The following is a 16,990-nucleotide window of genomic DNA, read 5'->3' on the forward strand; positions in this document are numbered from 1 at the left end:
GAAACAATGCGTGGTTCTTTACAAACAGACTTCTTTCTCCAAATTTACAACATGGCAAGGAAGAAGAAAAGGAAAAAAAAGAAACAAAGCAACATACTGAAGATGGAGTATACCTCTGAAATATATTTGTGATAAATTTCAAACAAAATATTTGTTTATTTTCCTAATATTATATTGTATTTGGCTTTCAAGAGCACTTGATGCATATTATATATATATATATGATATGAATTTTTTTTTTTTTTTTGTATTAAAACTACTGCAGTTTATTTTACTTTTTTTTTTCTTTTATTCACATTCTTTTCCTCCTTCGCTATTTGGGTACAAGCCTGCCTGCCTAACAACCACTTTATTTTTTTCCTTCACATACACCTACAAACACCCAGGCAACGCCGGGCACCTCCGCTAGTGAAATATAAAGTCGATGTGACCGAAACAAAAGTGGGAGTTCTGAAAATTGACAGTGCCAAGGAAAATGATTCACATCAAACTTTGTAAATTGTAGACTTACAGAAATGAGAAATGGAAATATTAAACGATGCACGTCGAACTCTGAAAACTGAAAGCGCCAAAAAATGGAACCGAATTGAACAGGTCGGAATTTAGAATGTCAAACAAACGCTGACAAGGTAGCATAAAACAGAGCTAGAAGAAAAACAAAATGGTGATCTCATTCGAAATGTAGTTGACTCTTGATAATCACTCAAAAATCGAAAATTAAACAAAATACTGGTAGAACATCACATTTTAACAATTTTTTAAAATTATACTCACAAAAAAAAAAAAAAAAAAAAAAAAAAAAAAAAAAGGTGCGGTCTCTATTACAAAGTTCCACTAAAAGTACTTTATGCCTCAAATCAAGTCCTAAAAATCAGGTCATGCAGAATAGAAACTGCGATATTGTCAGCATATTATGTGCATGTTAGGTAAACCGACGGAATGTGCAGAATGTGTCGAATGAAAACCTTTTTTTTTATGAAAACGCTAGAAAACAGTTAAATATTTTTTTTATGAAAACGCTAGAAAACAGTTAAATATTTTTTTTATGAAAACGCTAGAAAACAGTTAAATATTTTTTATGAAAACGCTAGAAAACAGTTAAATATTTTTTTTATGAAAACGCTAGAAAACAGTTAAATATTTTTTTATGAAAACGCTAGAAAACAGTTAAATATTTTTTTTATGAAAACGCTAGAAAACAGTTAAATATTTTTTTATGAAAACGCTAGAAAACAGTTAAATATTTTTTTATGAAAACGCTAGAAAACAGTTAAATATTTTATGAAAACGCTAGAAAACAGTTAAATAACTTTTTTATGAAAACGCTAGAAAACAGTTAAATAACTTTTTTATGAAAACGCTAGAAAACAGTTAAATAACTTTTTTATGAAAACGCTAGAAAACAGTTAAATAACTTTTTTATGAAAACGCTAGAAAACAGTTAAATAACTTTTTTATGAAAACGCTAGAAAACAGTTAAATAACTTTTTTATGAAAACGCTAGAAAACAGTTAAATAACTTTTTTATGAAAACGCTAGAAAACAGTTAAATATTTTTTTATGAAAACGCTAGAAAACAGTTAAATAATTTTTTTATGAAAACGCTAGAAAACAGTTAAATATTTTTTTATGAAAACGCTAGAAAACAGTTAAACATTAAGGAAGAAAATAAAAAGAAACGGTACTTGTGGATTTACAGACCATGTTGAAACATTAAAAAAGCCATTCATAGGGATGGGGGAGCATTGTTAACATGTTTGCACTTTCACCTAACAGTGAAACAAAAAATGCCGTTCGCCACTTATCGGTTGCTACAATTTCATTGGCTAATAATGCCTTTTCTTGGCCCTCGGGACAAGATCAAAGTGTAGTATCTGTTCCAGCAGATACTGCAAGCAAAGACCATATGTGTGGGCAACCTCACATATAAGACCTTGGTCAATGTAGGGGCAACCCTTCATACCAATTGTCATTATCCAACTCCCCTACTCCCCGGGGAGTTGGTCCCCATTTCCCCTTCACTCCTCACATTAAAAATCGGCCTTGTGCCTAATTTGCTCAGTGGGGGAGCAAATAAATACCATCTGTTCTTCAGATGCTGCACTTCTATTTCTTGTTCTCTTTCGGTGGAGGAGAAATCCTTCACAACTGAGACAATTTTTATTTTTGTACCTTTTCTCCACGTTAAAAAACGACCCTGGTGTCTAACTCTGTCCCGTGGGGAGGCATAGTAAATAGGTACAATTTCATTGGCTAAGCGTTTTGGCACTTTCGGCTTGTGTACATACCCTTCCGGAATATGCCGACGATATTGTGGTCCGTAAAATTTCACTACTGTTCATTTATGCAGTTAAAATAGAAGTAAAATAAAAGGTACTTCTGCAGCTTATGGATTATGCTATTTATTTTACAATTTTCAAGTTAAATTCAACTTTAAAATACTTTGTGCTTATTGTTTAGGCGATGACGGTCACCAGTTTTTAGGGTTATGTTTGTCGCGGTTTCAAAATCACCGCCTCCATTTTTCCTTCTTTCTCCCCCCCCCCCGCTGTCTCTTCACCTTCCCTTCAACAAAGGACGCGATAGGCTAACGCCAGTTAAACGTATAAACATATCCAGGTTCAGTGAATACATTCACCTTCCCTTTCTTTCCATGATTGACTTTGCTACGCACGTTGGAATTCAAATATATCAAACAAAACACTAATAATTCAGGCAATTGACTTTTTACCTTTTAGACAAAATTAATTTAAATGGAATCTATTAAAAATATATATCAATGCCAAAAAAATCACTTCCTGTAAAAAGAAAAAAAAACAAAAAAAAAAAGCAATGGGTACTTCAATTGTTTATTTTTAAGAATTGTCCATATTTATATTTTATGTATTTTTTAAATAAAACGATTTTTTAAAGCAAGGGTAGCAGAAAATCTCATTTTTGTAATCCGTTCTGCGCCATTCTATAAAATCGCTGCTGCTCGTTATTTCAAAAAGATAAAATACGGATTCGTCAAAGGGACATAATTAATGTTTCTTTTTTATTGCGTGCTGTTAACCAAAATTAGTATTTTTGGTCCTCCGTAGATTAAAAAAAAGCACACATTCACTTATAATTTTTTGCCGTTATACAAATAATCCAATCAACCGATTTTTTTTTTTAATTCTCTTAATGAAATACACGAGTTTTTGATTATTATATTTTCTTTCTACTTTATCGAGTGAATTTTTTTTAAATATCTAAAAAAAAGAAAACATTAAATGTAATAGAAAAAATTGTTGTCAGCGTCCAGTATTTATTTGACGATATAAGCATAACATGAGCTTTCATTTAAAAGAAAAAAAAAATCAACGTGGTTTTAAAAAAGAAAAGATTTTACACTTTGGACTTTACAGGTAAATTTCCCAAAAAACACTTTTTTTTTTGTTTTAAATTAGAATATTTTATTTATTGATCTTTTATCTTCAATTTGTGATATATAAAACTTTGGCACATAAATTAATTTTTTACTTTTTAATAGGCATTTCAAAATGGGGGGGGGTGAATTTAACAAAAACCGTTTGTCTAAAATATTAAATTTGGTTTATTGGAAAGAGCATAAAATTTCACATTGACCCTGAAAATATCGTAAAAATTTAACCAATAGAAATTTTTTTTATAGATTTTTAAAGTTTAAAAATTTTAAATTATTTAACTCGTAAAATTCAATTGATTTCATTACGTAAAAAAAATTTTTTTTTTAAAAATGGCCGTATGAAGGCGCGCCGGCATTTTTTAAAACATTTTGTAAATACTGTTTTTTTTTTTTTTTTAAATAAAAAATAATATTTCTATTATTTTTTAAACAACTTTAATAGTTTATTTTGGAAGTATATTCCAGGTGCTAATGCAGAGAGTGATCCGCGCTGTTTTTTTTTTAATCGTATTTCCACGTTTAATTAAAGTTTTATGTTTTTTTTTTTTATTCAATTGTAAGGTTAAAGTACAGAATAGGTACAAAACACCCTCCCCTTCCCATGTTAAGAATGGCTTTTTAAATAACCACGGATAAGCACGGATACCATATTCCATAAAGAAAATAAACAACCCACTTTAAACAGCGAAATTACGAGTGTTTTATATTTTATTCGCAGTTTCGGGTTAGGGGTGTCAAAAATTCCCCCCAAATTCTGATACACCCGTGACAGGCTGATTTGTGGCGAATTCCCAAGATACGGTCCCTGAAAGATTGTTGAGATTCGTTTATTTCCTTTAGATTAGCAATTGATTCCAAACGATTGACACGTATTCTGTTTATTACAGTAACATTTAAAAAAAAAAAAAAAAAATAGAAAGTAATTTTGAAGCGTTCAAACTACCGAATAAAAAAGTAAAATTATGTTGGTAACGGTACTTGTCCAGAACTCAACCTAATTAAAAAAAAAAAAAAATCTTCATGATGTACTAGTACTAGTCACGGAACGAAAATCTCGTATTCAAAAAATCATATAAATTGATAAAAGTTAAAAAAAAAAAAAAAAAAAAAAGATTGTCAGTCTCGCTTCGCCACCTATAAAATTCATCACAGGTTACGTTTCTTTAACAACCTCTTCAGAAATAGAGATCAGAATCAGCCTTGTAATGGCTACGGTTAATAAATCGTTTTAAAAAATGATTTTCTATATAAAAAGAAAATACTTTATCAATTTACATGATTATTGAAATATGATAGTTTCGTTTCGTGACAGGTACGTACATCATACATATTTTGCAGTATATATATATATATATATATATATATATATATATATATATATATATATATATATATAAGTTGAATTTTGGACAAGTACCCGATTAAAAAAAAAATAGCTAACATTAAAATGAGAAAGTGATTTTGAAGTCTTTAAACTGCCGGTACTCGTAAGGAATGAGTGTTCAAAGAATTTCAGCACTTACATAATCTCGATTATCAACGGAAAATCCAGAAAAAAAAAAAAACAATCCCGGAAATGGTTGAAGCGATTTTCGATTTGAAAATCACCTTTTTTTTTTTTTTTTTTTTTTTTTCTGACGAGGTTTTTTTTTTTTTTTTTCGACTTAATTTTTTTAGGATTCTCAAAAAGTTTGGAACTAGCATTAATAATAATAATAATAATAATAATAATAATAATAATAATAATAATAAATCAATTTAACATTATATAATCAATTCTTAATGCTGTATTGCTGCAATCTGCACATGTCTTTTTCTTTTCCAGTTTAAAGAATTCTTAGAATTAGTCCTTTACTTTTCCATGTTTAAGCTTAACCATATTACTTTTCATTTTTCATGCTCGCATTTTTCTATTGTATTTTCTATCACGGTACCTAAGCAAAGCACCCTCACGTCCTCTTAGTGTCGTCTGCTCTTTCATTTTTTTTTTTTTTGGCTTTCAAATCGTAAACTGCTTCTTCAATCACTTCCAGAACCGATTCTGACTTTTCCGTCGACACTTGGGACATACTAGATAAAAGCATAATACCCCATTCTTTACAAGTAGCAACTTAAAAGTATAAATATATATATATATATATATATATATATATATATATATATATATATATATATATAAAGTCAATCATTGCGGTTTATCTGTGCTCCCAATAAAATGTAAACAAATTCTCGCAAGCGCACCCCGCACCTGTCGTAGCAAAGATAAAAAAAAAATTGTTGGTCGTTTTGAATAATAAAAGATTCTTATTTAAAATTCAACTTTAAAAAAATATACAGAAAAAAATCTTTATGATGTGATGTATGTACGTACCCGTCACGGAACGAAAAAGCACGTAAACTGATTAAATAGTTTTATTTTTTAACAAAGATCAACTTTTATGAGTAAGCAAAAAGGGATCGTCTCGTATCGCCATCTTCAAAAAAACAAAACAAAAAAACAATGGCAGATAAGTTCACAATAATTCAAACTTGCGAGATCAGAATCGCTTTAAATCGTTATATATATATATATATATATATATATATATATATATATATATATAAGGATACATTTTTACTTGGTTTCCACCTTTACATTTTTCTTTTAAATGACGACTAATCTCGATTTTCAGGTATGCTGAAAACGAATATCGCATTTAAATTTTTCGCAAATAAGTAATTTTCTGGATATCAAGCAAAGTTAGAAGTGGTGGGCATTGTTGTACGCGCAAGCGCGCCTATGTCTATTTGATCAATTTACGGAATTTTTGGAATATGACATTTTCTTCCATGATTGATAATTTGATACGTACACATACAAGATTTGTTAATTTTTTTTAGGTTGAATTTTCAATAAGATCCATACCAAAACATCGGACAATAGTCTAAAACTAAACAGTCAATTATTACGGTTTAATTATGCTCCGAATGCAACAAAGTGTAAACAAGAATTCTCGCACGCGCACCTGTCGTACCAAAGACCTGCTTTGGCAGATACGAAAATAAAAGTAATATTAATAAGTTGTCGTTCGTTTTAAATAATAGAAAAAAAAAACTTACCACACATTTTTATTGTAATTCTTCTTTGTCTTTAAATCTAATTCAAAAGTACTTCTATTTTTTATTTTTTATGGCGTTGTTTAGGGGGGAAAAAACAAACGGGGAAACTGATAAGCAACGTTTGATCCACGATTTGATGCCACGTTTTAAAGAGAGGCTTGTTTTTATATCCGATGCCGACTTCCGGTTAAGTCTTCGGCTAGTTTCGGGTAGTTCCGGTTACGCTCGGATAGTTTCGGGTAGTCTCGTTAATGCCGTTTTTTCGGGAAAATTGTCGCGCTTTTTTTCTAGATAATAATCTTCTATAAAGACATTTCTAATATTACATTGTTTATTATGTAACAAAAAAATAAAAATAAAAACAAATAAAACAAACAAAAATTTTTTTTTTCAAGTTTTAGTGAAAAAAATTAGCTGTTTGGCTTTAGGTATACAAAATCTATTCTTTTTTTTTTTAGATTAAAAATATTTGGATTAAGCAATAAGATTCTAAATATAAAAAAGGTGCTTATTTAGATTGGTACTGATTGCGATAAACAAAAATGAAGATAAACTTTTATTTTGGTACCAACTTGTCACGGAATGGAGATTTCCAAAAATCATAAATACTTGATATAGTAGTTTTTTTTTTTTTGTTTTGTTTTGTTTTTTACGAAAAACAAGGTTACCGATTTTTTTTTTTTTTTTAATGACAGACGATGCCATATTTCTCCAAAGAACATAAGGGGAAGTAATCAGTGATTATTTTGTGCATTAGGATTATCTGCCCTTGTCTACCGATGATGCATTCATTTCATTTTTTTTTTTTCGCCCCCATCGAAACATAGTAAAATTTAATTCTCTTGAATAAAAAAAAAAAGTACTTTTCTTTTTTTTCAAAGGAATCATCACTTATTAAAGCCCGGGGGCCACTCGAGGATAAAGGTTAATAAGTGTACAGTAGTCAATGGGAAAATGTCGCAGTAATCGTTAGTAGTGGAAATTTGGTAAATTGGATTACTTAAGGGAACAAATCATCAAGAATTTGTTTGCATTGGACTTGAAGACAACCATATTGTATTCAGTTGGAAAGTAGGAAAATGGAACAGAGTTCTATAGGCGTGTAGTTCTAAAAAAGAAGCGTTATTCATGGAATCTTCGTTTAGGTTTAGACACAGATAAAGAGTGAGGAAAATTATTGATAGTGGTTTCAACTAGGCGAGTGTTTTTTGTGAAAGTCAGGCTAGGGGGAACCATAGATTGGAGCTCAGACGAGCACTTGCCATGAAAATAACGATAAAGCAGAAAAAGGCACACAATGTCTCTTCTGTAAGAAAGAGGTTGCAGGGATCAGAAAAAGGGCATCCCCTACGAGACTACAAAGTCTATTTTGAACTATGCCAAGGCAGGATAAGCTGCTTCGAACAGCTCCTGCCCGGATGTGACAGCAGTACTCCATCCTTGGACATACTTGGCTGTTATACCGGTAGAGAATTGGAGCAGTAGAAGGATCCCACCATTTTCCAGCAGCTTAGGCAATAGATTTGATGTACGTGTTCCATCTCAGATCAAGAGTAAAGGTCAGACCCAGAAGCTTGTCAAAACATGGAGTCCCCCATCTCAAGATGAGAGCCATTCATTTCAATTAATGCCAGAAGGGAATCAGAGCATTGATGATGCAAACATAGAATCTTAGTTTTAGATGCATTAAAAGTAATTAGCCACCTCTTTCCCCATTGCGGCCATGTCGGTGGGGCATTAGAATACACCGACTGCCTTCCTGCAGAGGGTAAAAGTCCCTCAATGGGGGTCCTGGATATGACCTTAAACTATATCCAGTGGTGAGGCCCCAGCTTGCGGGCTTTGGGGAGTGTGGAGCCACCCTTTAATTACCATTGCTCCCAGGTCCACTCTGACCCGGAGTGGTAGTACCTGTTAGGGTTCCAACTATGGGTTGAATAGAAACCGACTTGAAAACAACAAATATATTCTATTAAAAATTTTTTCTTCAAAATCTTTGGATTCGGCATTAAATAACCCGAAAAGGGTTGATATGCCGTAAAACAAAAACAACCAACCAACCAAAATCTTTCCCCATTGCACGACGTGATCAAGATCAGAGGAGAAAGAATTAGAGAGGATTTGATTGTTTATGTCCTTTGAATGCTGCCATAGATGGTAGTGTCATTAGCATAAATGTCTATGAATGATCTTAGGATGTGATTTGGAAAATCATTGATGTAGATCAGGAAGAGAGTTGGGCCCAGGACGGACCCCTGAAGGTCTCCAGCATTAATACTGTGAGCTTCTGATTTCTGCCCATCAACCACTACTCTTATGAACCTATTGGAGAGAAATGATTTAATGATTGAAAAGACATTTCCAGCTATACTGTAACTGGAAATTGTGTAGAGTAGACCTTTATGCCATACCATATCAAAGGCCTTTGATATGTCAAGAGCAATTGCCTTAGAAAAAAAGCCTCCACTGAGAGATTCACTAATCCTTTGAGATATAACTGTAAGCACATCTGCTGTGGATCTAGCGGAATGGAAATCATATTGCATGTCACAGAGGAGGTTATTTTTGCTGAGGTGATTAACTACTTCTCTATTTAACACTGATTCCAGCAACTTACTCATGACGCACAGGAAATTGATTGGTCTGTATTGAGGAGGAGCTGATCAATCACATGAATTTTTAAATACTCAGGGACATACCGATGAGGTTTTCCAGGGTGTTGGGAAACAATTCTCCTTAAGACAACGCTTAAACAACTTTATAAGTATGGGAGCTAATTCTGAGCACTATGATAAGAATGTCATCAATGCCAGTTGCTTTACTGGAATCAAGGTTTTTGATTAGCTTGGCAACATCACATACAGATATTTGTATGTTGCATAGTGTGTTTGCAAATACAGGAGGAAATACGAGTGGTTGGCGGCCCTGATCACATAGCGTAAGAATTAGCTCCAAGGTTTTTGGCAAAGAGTTTGGCTTTATCCGATGCTAACAACATTACCTCAGGTTCATTGATGATGGTTGGAATAGAGTACACACTTCTATTAAGGACTTTATTTGTTATTTGTCAAAATTGGTGGGAACCTAGCTGCGGTTCAGATACTCTGGACTTGATGGACTGAGCATACAACTCTCTCGCATTCTTTATTATTCTTTTGCAGTGGTTACTGTATATATATATATATATATATATATATATATATATATATATATATATATATATATATATACTAAAAAGTTTGACTCATGTTCAGCTAACCTATATCTAAAATTTCAAGGGTTTAGACCCAAAATTGGCGGAGGAGTTTGGTAGAGTCTGAAAAAGTCAACTCTGTAAACTTTGACCTTTTGCCAGCCAAATTTTCGCCCCAAAACTGATTAAAAAGCCTGTTGCATGTCTGAATACCCTTTATGCAAAATTTCAAATGTTTAGACCCAAAATTGGCTTAATAATTTGCTAGAGACTGCAAAGGTAAAATCTTTTGAATTTTGACCCCTTGAAAGCCAAATTTTCAGCAAAAAAAAAATATTAAAAAGCTTGACCTATGTCTGAATATAATTTATGTAAAATTTCAAATGTTTAGACCAAAAATTGCCTGAGTAATTTGGTAGAGATCGCAGAGGTGAATATTTTTAAAACTTTGACCCCAATTTTTACCCCTTAACATTTATTATTTTGAGCTCAAATCAAATTTAAAAGTGTGAGCCATGTCCAAGTAACCTACATTTAAAATTTCAAGTGGTTAGACTAAAAATTGGTGGAGGAATTTAGTAGTTTTCAAAGGTCAAATCGTTTAACTTTGACCCCTTGACAGCCAAATTTCTGGCTGAAAACCGATTAAAAAGATTTTCCCAAATCTCAATACTCCTTATGTCAAATTTCGAGTTTCTAGATCGAAAATTGACAGAGTAGTTTGGTAGGGAAATGTACACACACACACACACACACACACACACACACACACATTTTCACTTTTATATATATATATATATATATATATATATATATATATATATATATATATTTTGTGTACAGAAAGTTGTTAGTTGAGACAGATCATTGGTACCGTCGGTTTCAAGCCCGATAATAAGGCCCGTTTAAGGTATCCTTATCAAGCTCTCTTCAGCCAATATTCGTCTCGTATTCGTATGAAGAGAGCTTGATAAGGATACCTTAAACGGGCCTTATTATCGGGCTTGAAACCGACGGTACCAATGATCTGTCTCAACTAACAACTTTCTGTACACAAAATATAAATAGGCTCTTACATTTTGGATTTTCCTTTTAATTGAGCACTCTGCTGGAATTCTTTTTCCAAAAAAAACTAATCATATATATATATATATATATATATATATATATACGTCCAACTTCATGTCAAAAAACGAAATTATTGTTGCACCAACCTAATATATATATATATATATATATATATATATATATATTATTTTCAAAATATAGTTATCTACCGACATGTGTTTCGTCGTCCACGACTCATCAGAGTGGCTGAATCTAGCGAGATTTGAAATCGGCACCTCGTGATAAGAAACCTAAACCTCTACCGCGCGGCTAACCTCGCAAGACAACTAAATGTATCACTTTTACGTAGATGTTTTTATTTGTTTTTGTTAGCGTACTTTCTTGAATGAATTCAAGCATTTATACGAAAGTGCATTTTTACCTAAATGCTTGCCGGGAACAATTTTCCCATTGACCAATCTGGTACCCCCTTAATGGGGAGTGGCATATATATTATTTTCAAAATATAGTTATCCATCAGCTCACGTTTCGTCGTCCACGACTCATCAGAGTGACTACGAGCATGGTTGAAAAAGTAAAATCTCTTTATTTTTTTTTATTCAAAAAGTTAAAGAGTTACAAAGACGATAATAGTATTATTTAAAGATCAATCTTTTCTGTATCAGAATTTATTTTTCTACATAGTCACCACCATTCTCTATGCAGTTTTGCCAGGAATTTAATGATGCATCTCTGCTTCTGACGCACATCCCTAACAAGAGTTGCATTCTTAGAGTTTTACACTGTCAATATCTGCAACAGAATGATGAAACTTTCAGGCCATGAATGTATAGGTTCAGTAATCATAACACTGCAATCCCTCCTTATCCATTCCCTCATATATATATATATATATATATATATATATATATATATATATATATATATATATATAGTAGTCATCTACAGACAGACTGTTTCGTTGATTCCCAGCTCCTCAGTGTGGTTAGACCAGGACCCATACTAAACCAGAGTTTGAACCTACCACTATCAAATTAATAGTTGCAGTTCTATCCTCTGATCCAGTGGATTGGTGCCCGCAAACGACCTCCTCAAATATCTATTTATATAAACATTTTTGACCACCGTTATTTACAGTGCTTGATTTGTCTGTTTATTTACAAACAAAGAGCTTTGCATTATGCCAAGCAAGTGAAATCGCTTATGGCAGCCAATCTCACACCCAAAATCCACAGGCAGACTGTTTCGATGTATCACAGCCTTTCAGTGCAGCTAGACTAGCACCTCTCCCAAACCAGAGTTCAATCCTACAGCCATCATGTTGGTGGTTGTCAGTTCTCTCTCTCTCTTTCTCTCTCTCTCTCTCTCTCTGTATATATATATATATATATATATATATATATATATATATATATATATATATATATATATATATAAGGGTTTTATCACTTAATGAGAAACCCCTCCCTGGACTTTAGCCATCTAACTCTGTCCCAAGCTATCTGCTGCCATGTGGGAACCATGTGCTGCATCAGGTCGCCCCTCCATCTCATTCTTAGTCTTCCCTTTGGCCTATTATGTTCACGAGATGTCCATTCCGTTGTCCTAATTGACTGTCCATCTGTGTTTGGATGTTTTGAGGGCAGTATTGATATCAATAACTCTTGTTTGTTGGCAGATCAAGATATATATATATATATATATATATTCAATAAGATAAAAAGCTATAGCAAACATCTAAATGAATATTTTAACCATAGTTCCTGAATTCAAAAAGCGAAAAATTAAAAGGTAAATATCTCTATATATTTTCAAAGCAAATTTATTATGTAAATTCATATCTATATTTTTCTCTACTTATTTCCATCTCTAACCCATATTAATTTTCTTATAAATTTTAAATCCAGACCTTTTATTTCAATTTTTTTCAGATTCATCTGCCTTACTTTTAATGCTAGGTTTATTTATGGTGTCTTTTAAATTCAATAAAAACCCTTCAAAATTTGCTGACGAGGAGACCTTGCTTATTAAAAAACTATATGTAATTATTGTACATAACTTGATGTATACCACAATAAAAAGCATTGTTTTACGAAACGATCGTACAGATAATTGATTTTGTTATTGTTCCTTCTTGTGAAACGGATTTTTAATTTAATTATAATTTAATTTTTAAATTTTAAATTATCAATCACATTACTTGATATATATATATATATATATATATATATATATATATATATATATTTATATATATATATATATATATATATATATATATTTATATATATATATATATATATATATATATATATATATATATTTGATTTTCGCCCACTAGGGGGCGATTCGCCCCTGGTTGAGAACCGCTGATCTAGAGATTTTAATCTTATTGGAAGTTTAAATCAATAAATATTTATTTTTTTATTATTATTACTATCAGTAGTAGAAGATGTTTCTTAAACCAAAATTAAATAAAAAAGATAACAGTAATCGGTTTTGGCATCGGAAAATAGGCTACAATTTGACCGATTCGGATACCGATTCCAATACCCCAAAAGCTCTGATTTTTCTGATTCCTGATTCCGATTAATCGTCCCAACACTAATAGTCATATTATTATATAATTTATATAATTCATTTTATTATATAATTTATATTATTTTATAATAATAATAATAATAATAATAATAATAATAATGATTTTATATTTTTATTCATATCTATATATTTTATATTTATTCTATATATACATAATATTTTTTATATTATTACTTATGTAAGAAATTTTAATTTTTCATATTTTAAACCACGTTGATATATACTTCCTTCTCACCGCAGATGTGTTAGATGTGACACAAGGTCAGGAAAAAATTGCCTGGGTAGTCCCATCGGCATTCCTCAGTAAGGGTGCATCAGACAGTAAGCAATAAACTTACTCCTCCCGAAAGACAGGAGGCAGCAGCTTGGAAGGGTGGACCTCCTAGGATTACACAAGACGTTTTATTCCTAATCTCAGTCAACAGAGAACAGGTCATTTTAAAAAAATGGCCCATACGCTGTTGGCTTCAGAGTCAAAACAAAGGGCTGCATCTATCCCTAATCATGTCTGTGTCAGTAACGCCTTATTAGTGTTGTCAAATCTAATAGACCTTTCATTGCAGTAATGATGATGATGATGATGATGATGATGATGATGATGATGATGATGGTGGTGGTGGTGGTTTTGCAATAACCGTCCTATATTCTTGTTAGCTCCTTACATTAAGTAGCTTCATGCCTTGTCTGGAGTGATTTCCATAAAAACAAAGCAAAATTGTTCGCGTGCTTTGTTCCAGCGTGTTTGACTTGTTAGTCCAATGGTCTTCATCAGTTCCCTGCTTTGGTACTGCATGGTAATACATCTTCCTATTCCGTTAGCTTCTTTCCAAAAACTCCAAGCTTGTCAAACCTGATTCCTGCTGATTGTTTTCCTCCTACCTATAGCCCTGGTCTTTTCACGACAAAGGTCAGTAAACATCTTTTGTTTTTATGCTAGCTATTACATCAAGAGGTTTCATGCCTTGTCTGAAGCGATTTCCATATAAGTAAAAACAAAAAAGTTGTCTGCTTCCTTTGTCCCAGCTAGTTTGCCTTGTCGGTCTAGTGGTCTTCATTAAAAATGCAGTGCAGTTTTTTTTACATCAAGTCACTTCATATCTAGAATAACTTGATAAAAAAATAAAAATTCTCTTAATTTGACATGAGTTTATTGACTTAAAGCAGAAATTACTCAAAAAAAAAAAAAAGAAAAATTAAGAACTAAATAGATTAAAAAAAAAAAAAATGACCCAAATTCAAATTTTATTTACGGAATGAAATCATAAACAAAAGCAATTGTCAATCAAAATACCAAAAACAAAGTGGCGGACGAAAAGAAATTTAAAAATAAAACAAAAACTTGAACCTCACATATATATATATATATATATATATATATATATATATATATATATATATATATATATATATATATATACTAGCAGGTCGCCCAAAGTTGCCCAGTGGAAAGATATGCTTAAATATGATATTTTAATTCATGCAGATTATGTATTTATTATTATAGAGACAATTATTTATCGATTACTAGTTTGGGAGCCCAGCGTTGTCCGGGTGTTTGAAGACGTGTGTTGATCAAATATATATATATATATATATATATATATAGTCATCCATCCATACAGTACTATGTACTGTACGTGGATGCGGCTAGACAAGTAACTATCTCAAGCCAGGATCGAAATCCGATCGCCCAAACGACAGTCAGAGCTTCTAACCATTGCGCTATACAGCTGTTGCTATGCAGGCCGTGAATTAACAATGTTTTGACATTGTCCAAATACCTAAGCTCAATTTGTTTTTTACACTTTAATTTGTAAGGTGTTAACTTTAGTTAAAATCTCATATTCCATGTTTTGGATTTCTATGTAGACTAAAACCTTTAAGTTTTGAGACATTGTGTTGAACAAAGATCGCGGCATAGTTCAGATCAGTAACCAAGATGGCGGCGTAGTTCAAATCAGTAACCAAGATGGCGGCCAAGAATTAAATACGGTCCGTGACGTAGTAAACGGCGAACTGATTGAATCCAAAATTCGACAATTTTTATAATAATTTTGGGATGTTTTCATTGGTTGTTTAGCACAGCCGGTGCTTATAAAAATGATTGGTGAATCCATTCGTCTCATACCCCCATTACAAGTCTGTTGTGATGGGATGTCTCCTAGCATCTTCGGCTGCATGGAGACAGGGTAGTACAAGTCAAGGATTCGTCACTTGACACTCAGCCCAACAGGTGAGGGGCCGGGAACCGGCCCAGCACCTGTTGGACTGAGGTACACCGCCTGGGTAATACCTAGGAGGTCCACCCTCCCAGGCCTTGCCACCGGGCTTTCCGGTGGGGCAAGTTTATTGTTTGCTGCCTGAGGCGCCCTGGCCGGGGAATGCCGACGGGGTTACTCAGGCAATTTTTAAAATTGCAGGAGTGCCCCTCCTTTAGGGGAGCCTGCGGGGTTCCCACTTTCCAGGCCTTGTGCCAAATAATGCTGATGTGGACAGCATTTAAATAAATACCCCCATTACAAGTTAAAAACATTTTACAGATTTTTATATGCCGAGCCTTTCTGCTTGTGCGGCAATAAAACTTCTCAAATGCATTTCTTATGTTAGGCTATGTAAGGTGTTAACTTTAGTTAAAATCTCATATTCCATGTTTCGGATTTTTATGTAGACTAAAACCTTTTTGGGCCATTTTTATTTGAAATGTTGACTAAGAACTCACTTTTGGTCAAGATCAAAGTGTAGTATCTGTTCTTGTTCTCGTACAGTCTGATCCAAGTGTGGTAACCTAAATAAATACGCGATGCTGGATTTCTATGAATTTTCCTTTTTCTGACATTATAGTCTCATGCATTTTTCTTTCTAAGCAATATATATATGTTTTTAAATCCCCGAAACAGTGTTTCATGGTAAACAACTGATGATCCCTTGAAAAATAAAAAATAAAAAAAAAAAATAAAAAAATTGGTATTATAGTAAATTCGAGAGAGTTGATGCAGTGATTGCAGGTGATCAAATGACTTACTGACTAGATGTTTTTTTTTAACGAATGATAAAAAGTAATTTTTTGTATGGTTTCAAATGTTAAAAACTTCAAAGACTATATATATATATATATATATATATATATATATATATATATATAAAAAATAAAAATACAAAAATAAAAATTACAATAATAAAAATTATAAAAATATGAAAATAAAAATTACAATAAGTTTACCAAGGTAATCAAAATGGTAAACGTAAAATATATTATAAATATTAAAGAGTTAATATTTACAAGTAAAGTAATCTCAACCAGATGTAAAAGCTCAATAAAACCGAAAAGGAAATAGAGCTTATAATATGAACAAATGATTAATAAAACATGTTAAAAGACATCTTGAAAAAGAGTTAAAAACATATTTAATTTAAAAAAAAGAAAGCACAAGATGAGTGGATAGTCCTTAATCCGCGGAGTTTCAAAGAAATACTCTCCTTCTCATCAGAGGGCAGGAATTAGCAAAATGCGGGATCGGATTTTGTATGTAAAAGTATTTAATGAAACTACAAGTAAGTCACAGGTCTTACTTGGTTAAAAAAAAGGGGTGAGGTAAGGGGAATAGGAGGTAAAAGAA

General features: G+C 32.2%; 1 protein-coding gene across 6 annotated transcripts in view; it reads right to left on the reverse strand.

Annotated features, from left to right (window-relative positions):
• Positions 1 to 6,708, reverse strand: part of LOC145266627 (glutamine--fructose-6-phosphate aminotransferase [isomerizing] 2-like) — a 151,631-nt gene extending 144,923 nt beyond the window's left edge. For 5 of the 6 annotated variants that reach the window (XM_080122544.1, XM_080122542.1, XM_080122540.1 and 2 more), the window contains exon 1: positions 6,512 to 6,700. In XM_080122544.1, coding sequence (XP_079978670.1) covers positions 6,512 to 6,518 — 7 coding nt within the window. In that variant the 5' untranslated portion in view covers positions 6,519 to 6,700. Of the gene's footprint in view, positions 1 to 6,511 lie in introns of all 6 variants that reach the window. The other variant, XM_080122543.1, reaches the window with a different exon arrangement.
• Between the last annotated feature and the right edge of the window lie 10,282 nt (positions 6,709 to 16,990).

This window comes from Euprymna scolopes, chromosome 41, assembly GCF_053919585.1.
Source record: "Euprymna scolopes isolate OS-2025 chromosome 41, ASM5391958v1, whole genome shotgun sequence".
NCBI lineage: Eukaryota > Metazoa > Mollusca > Cephalopoda > Sepiida > Sepiolidae > Euprymna > Euprymna scolopes.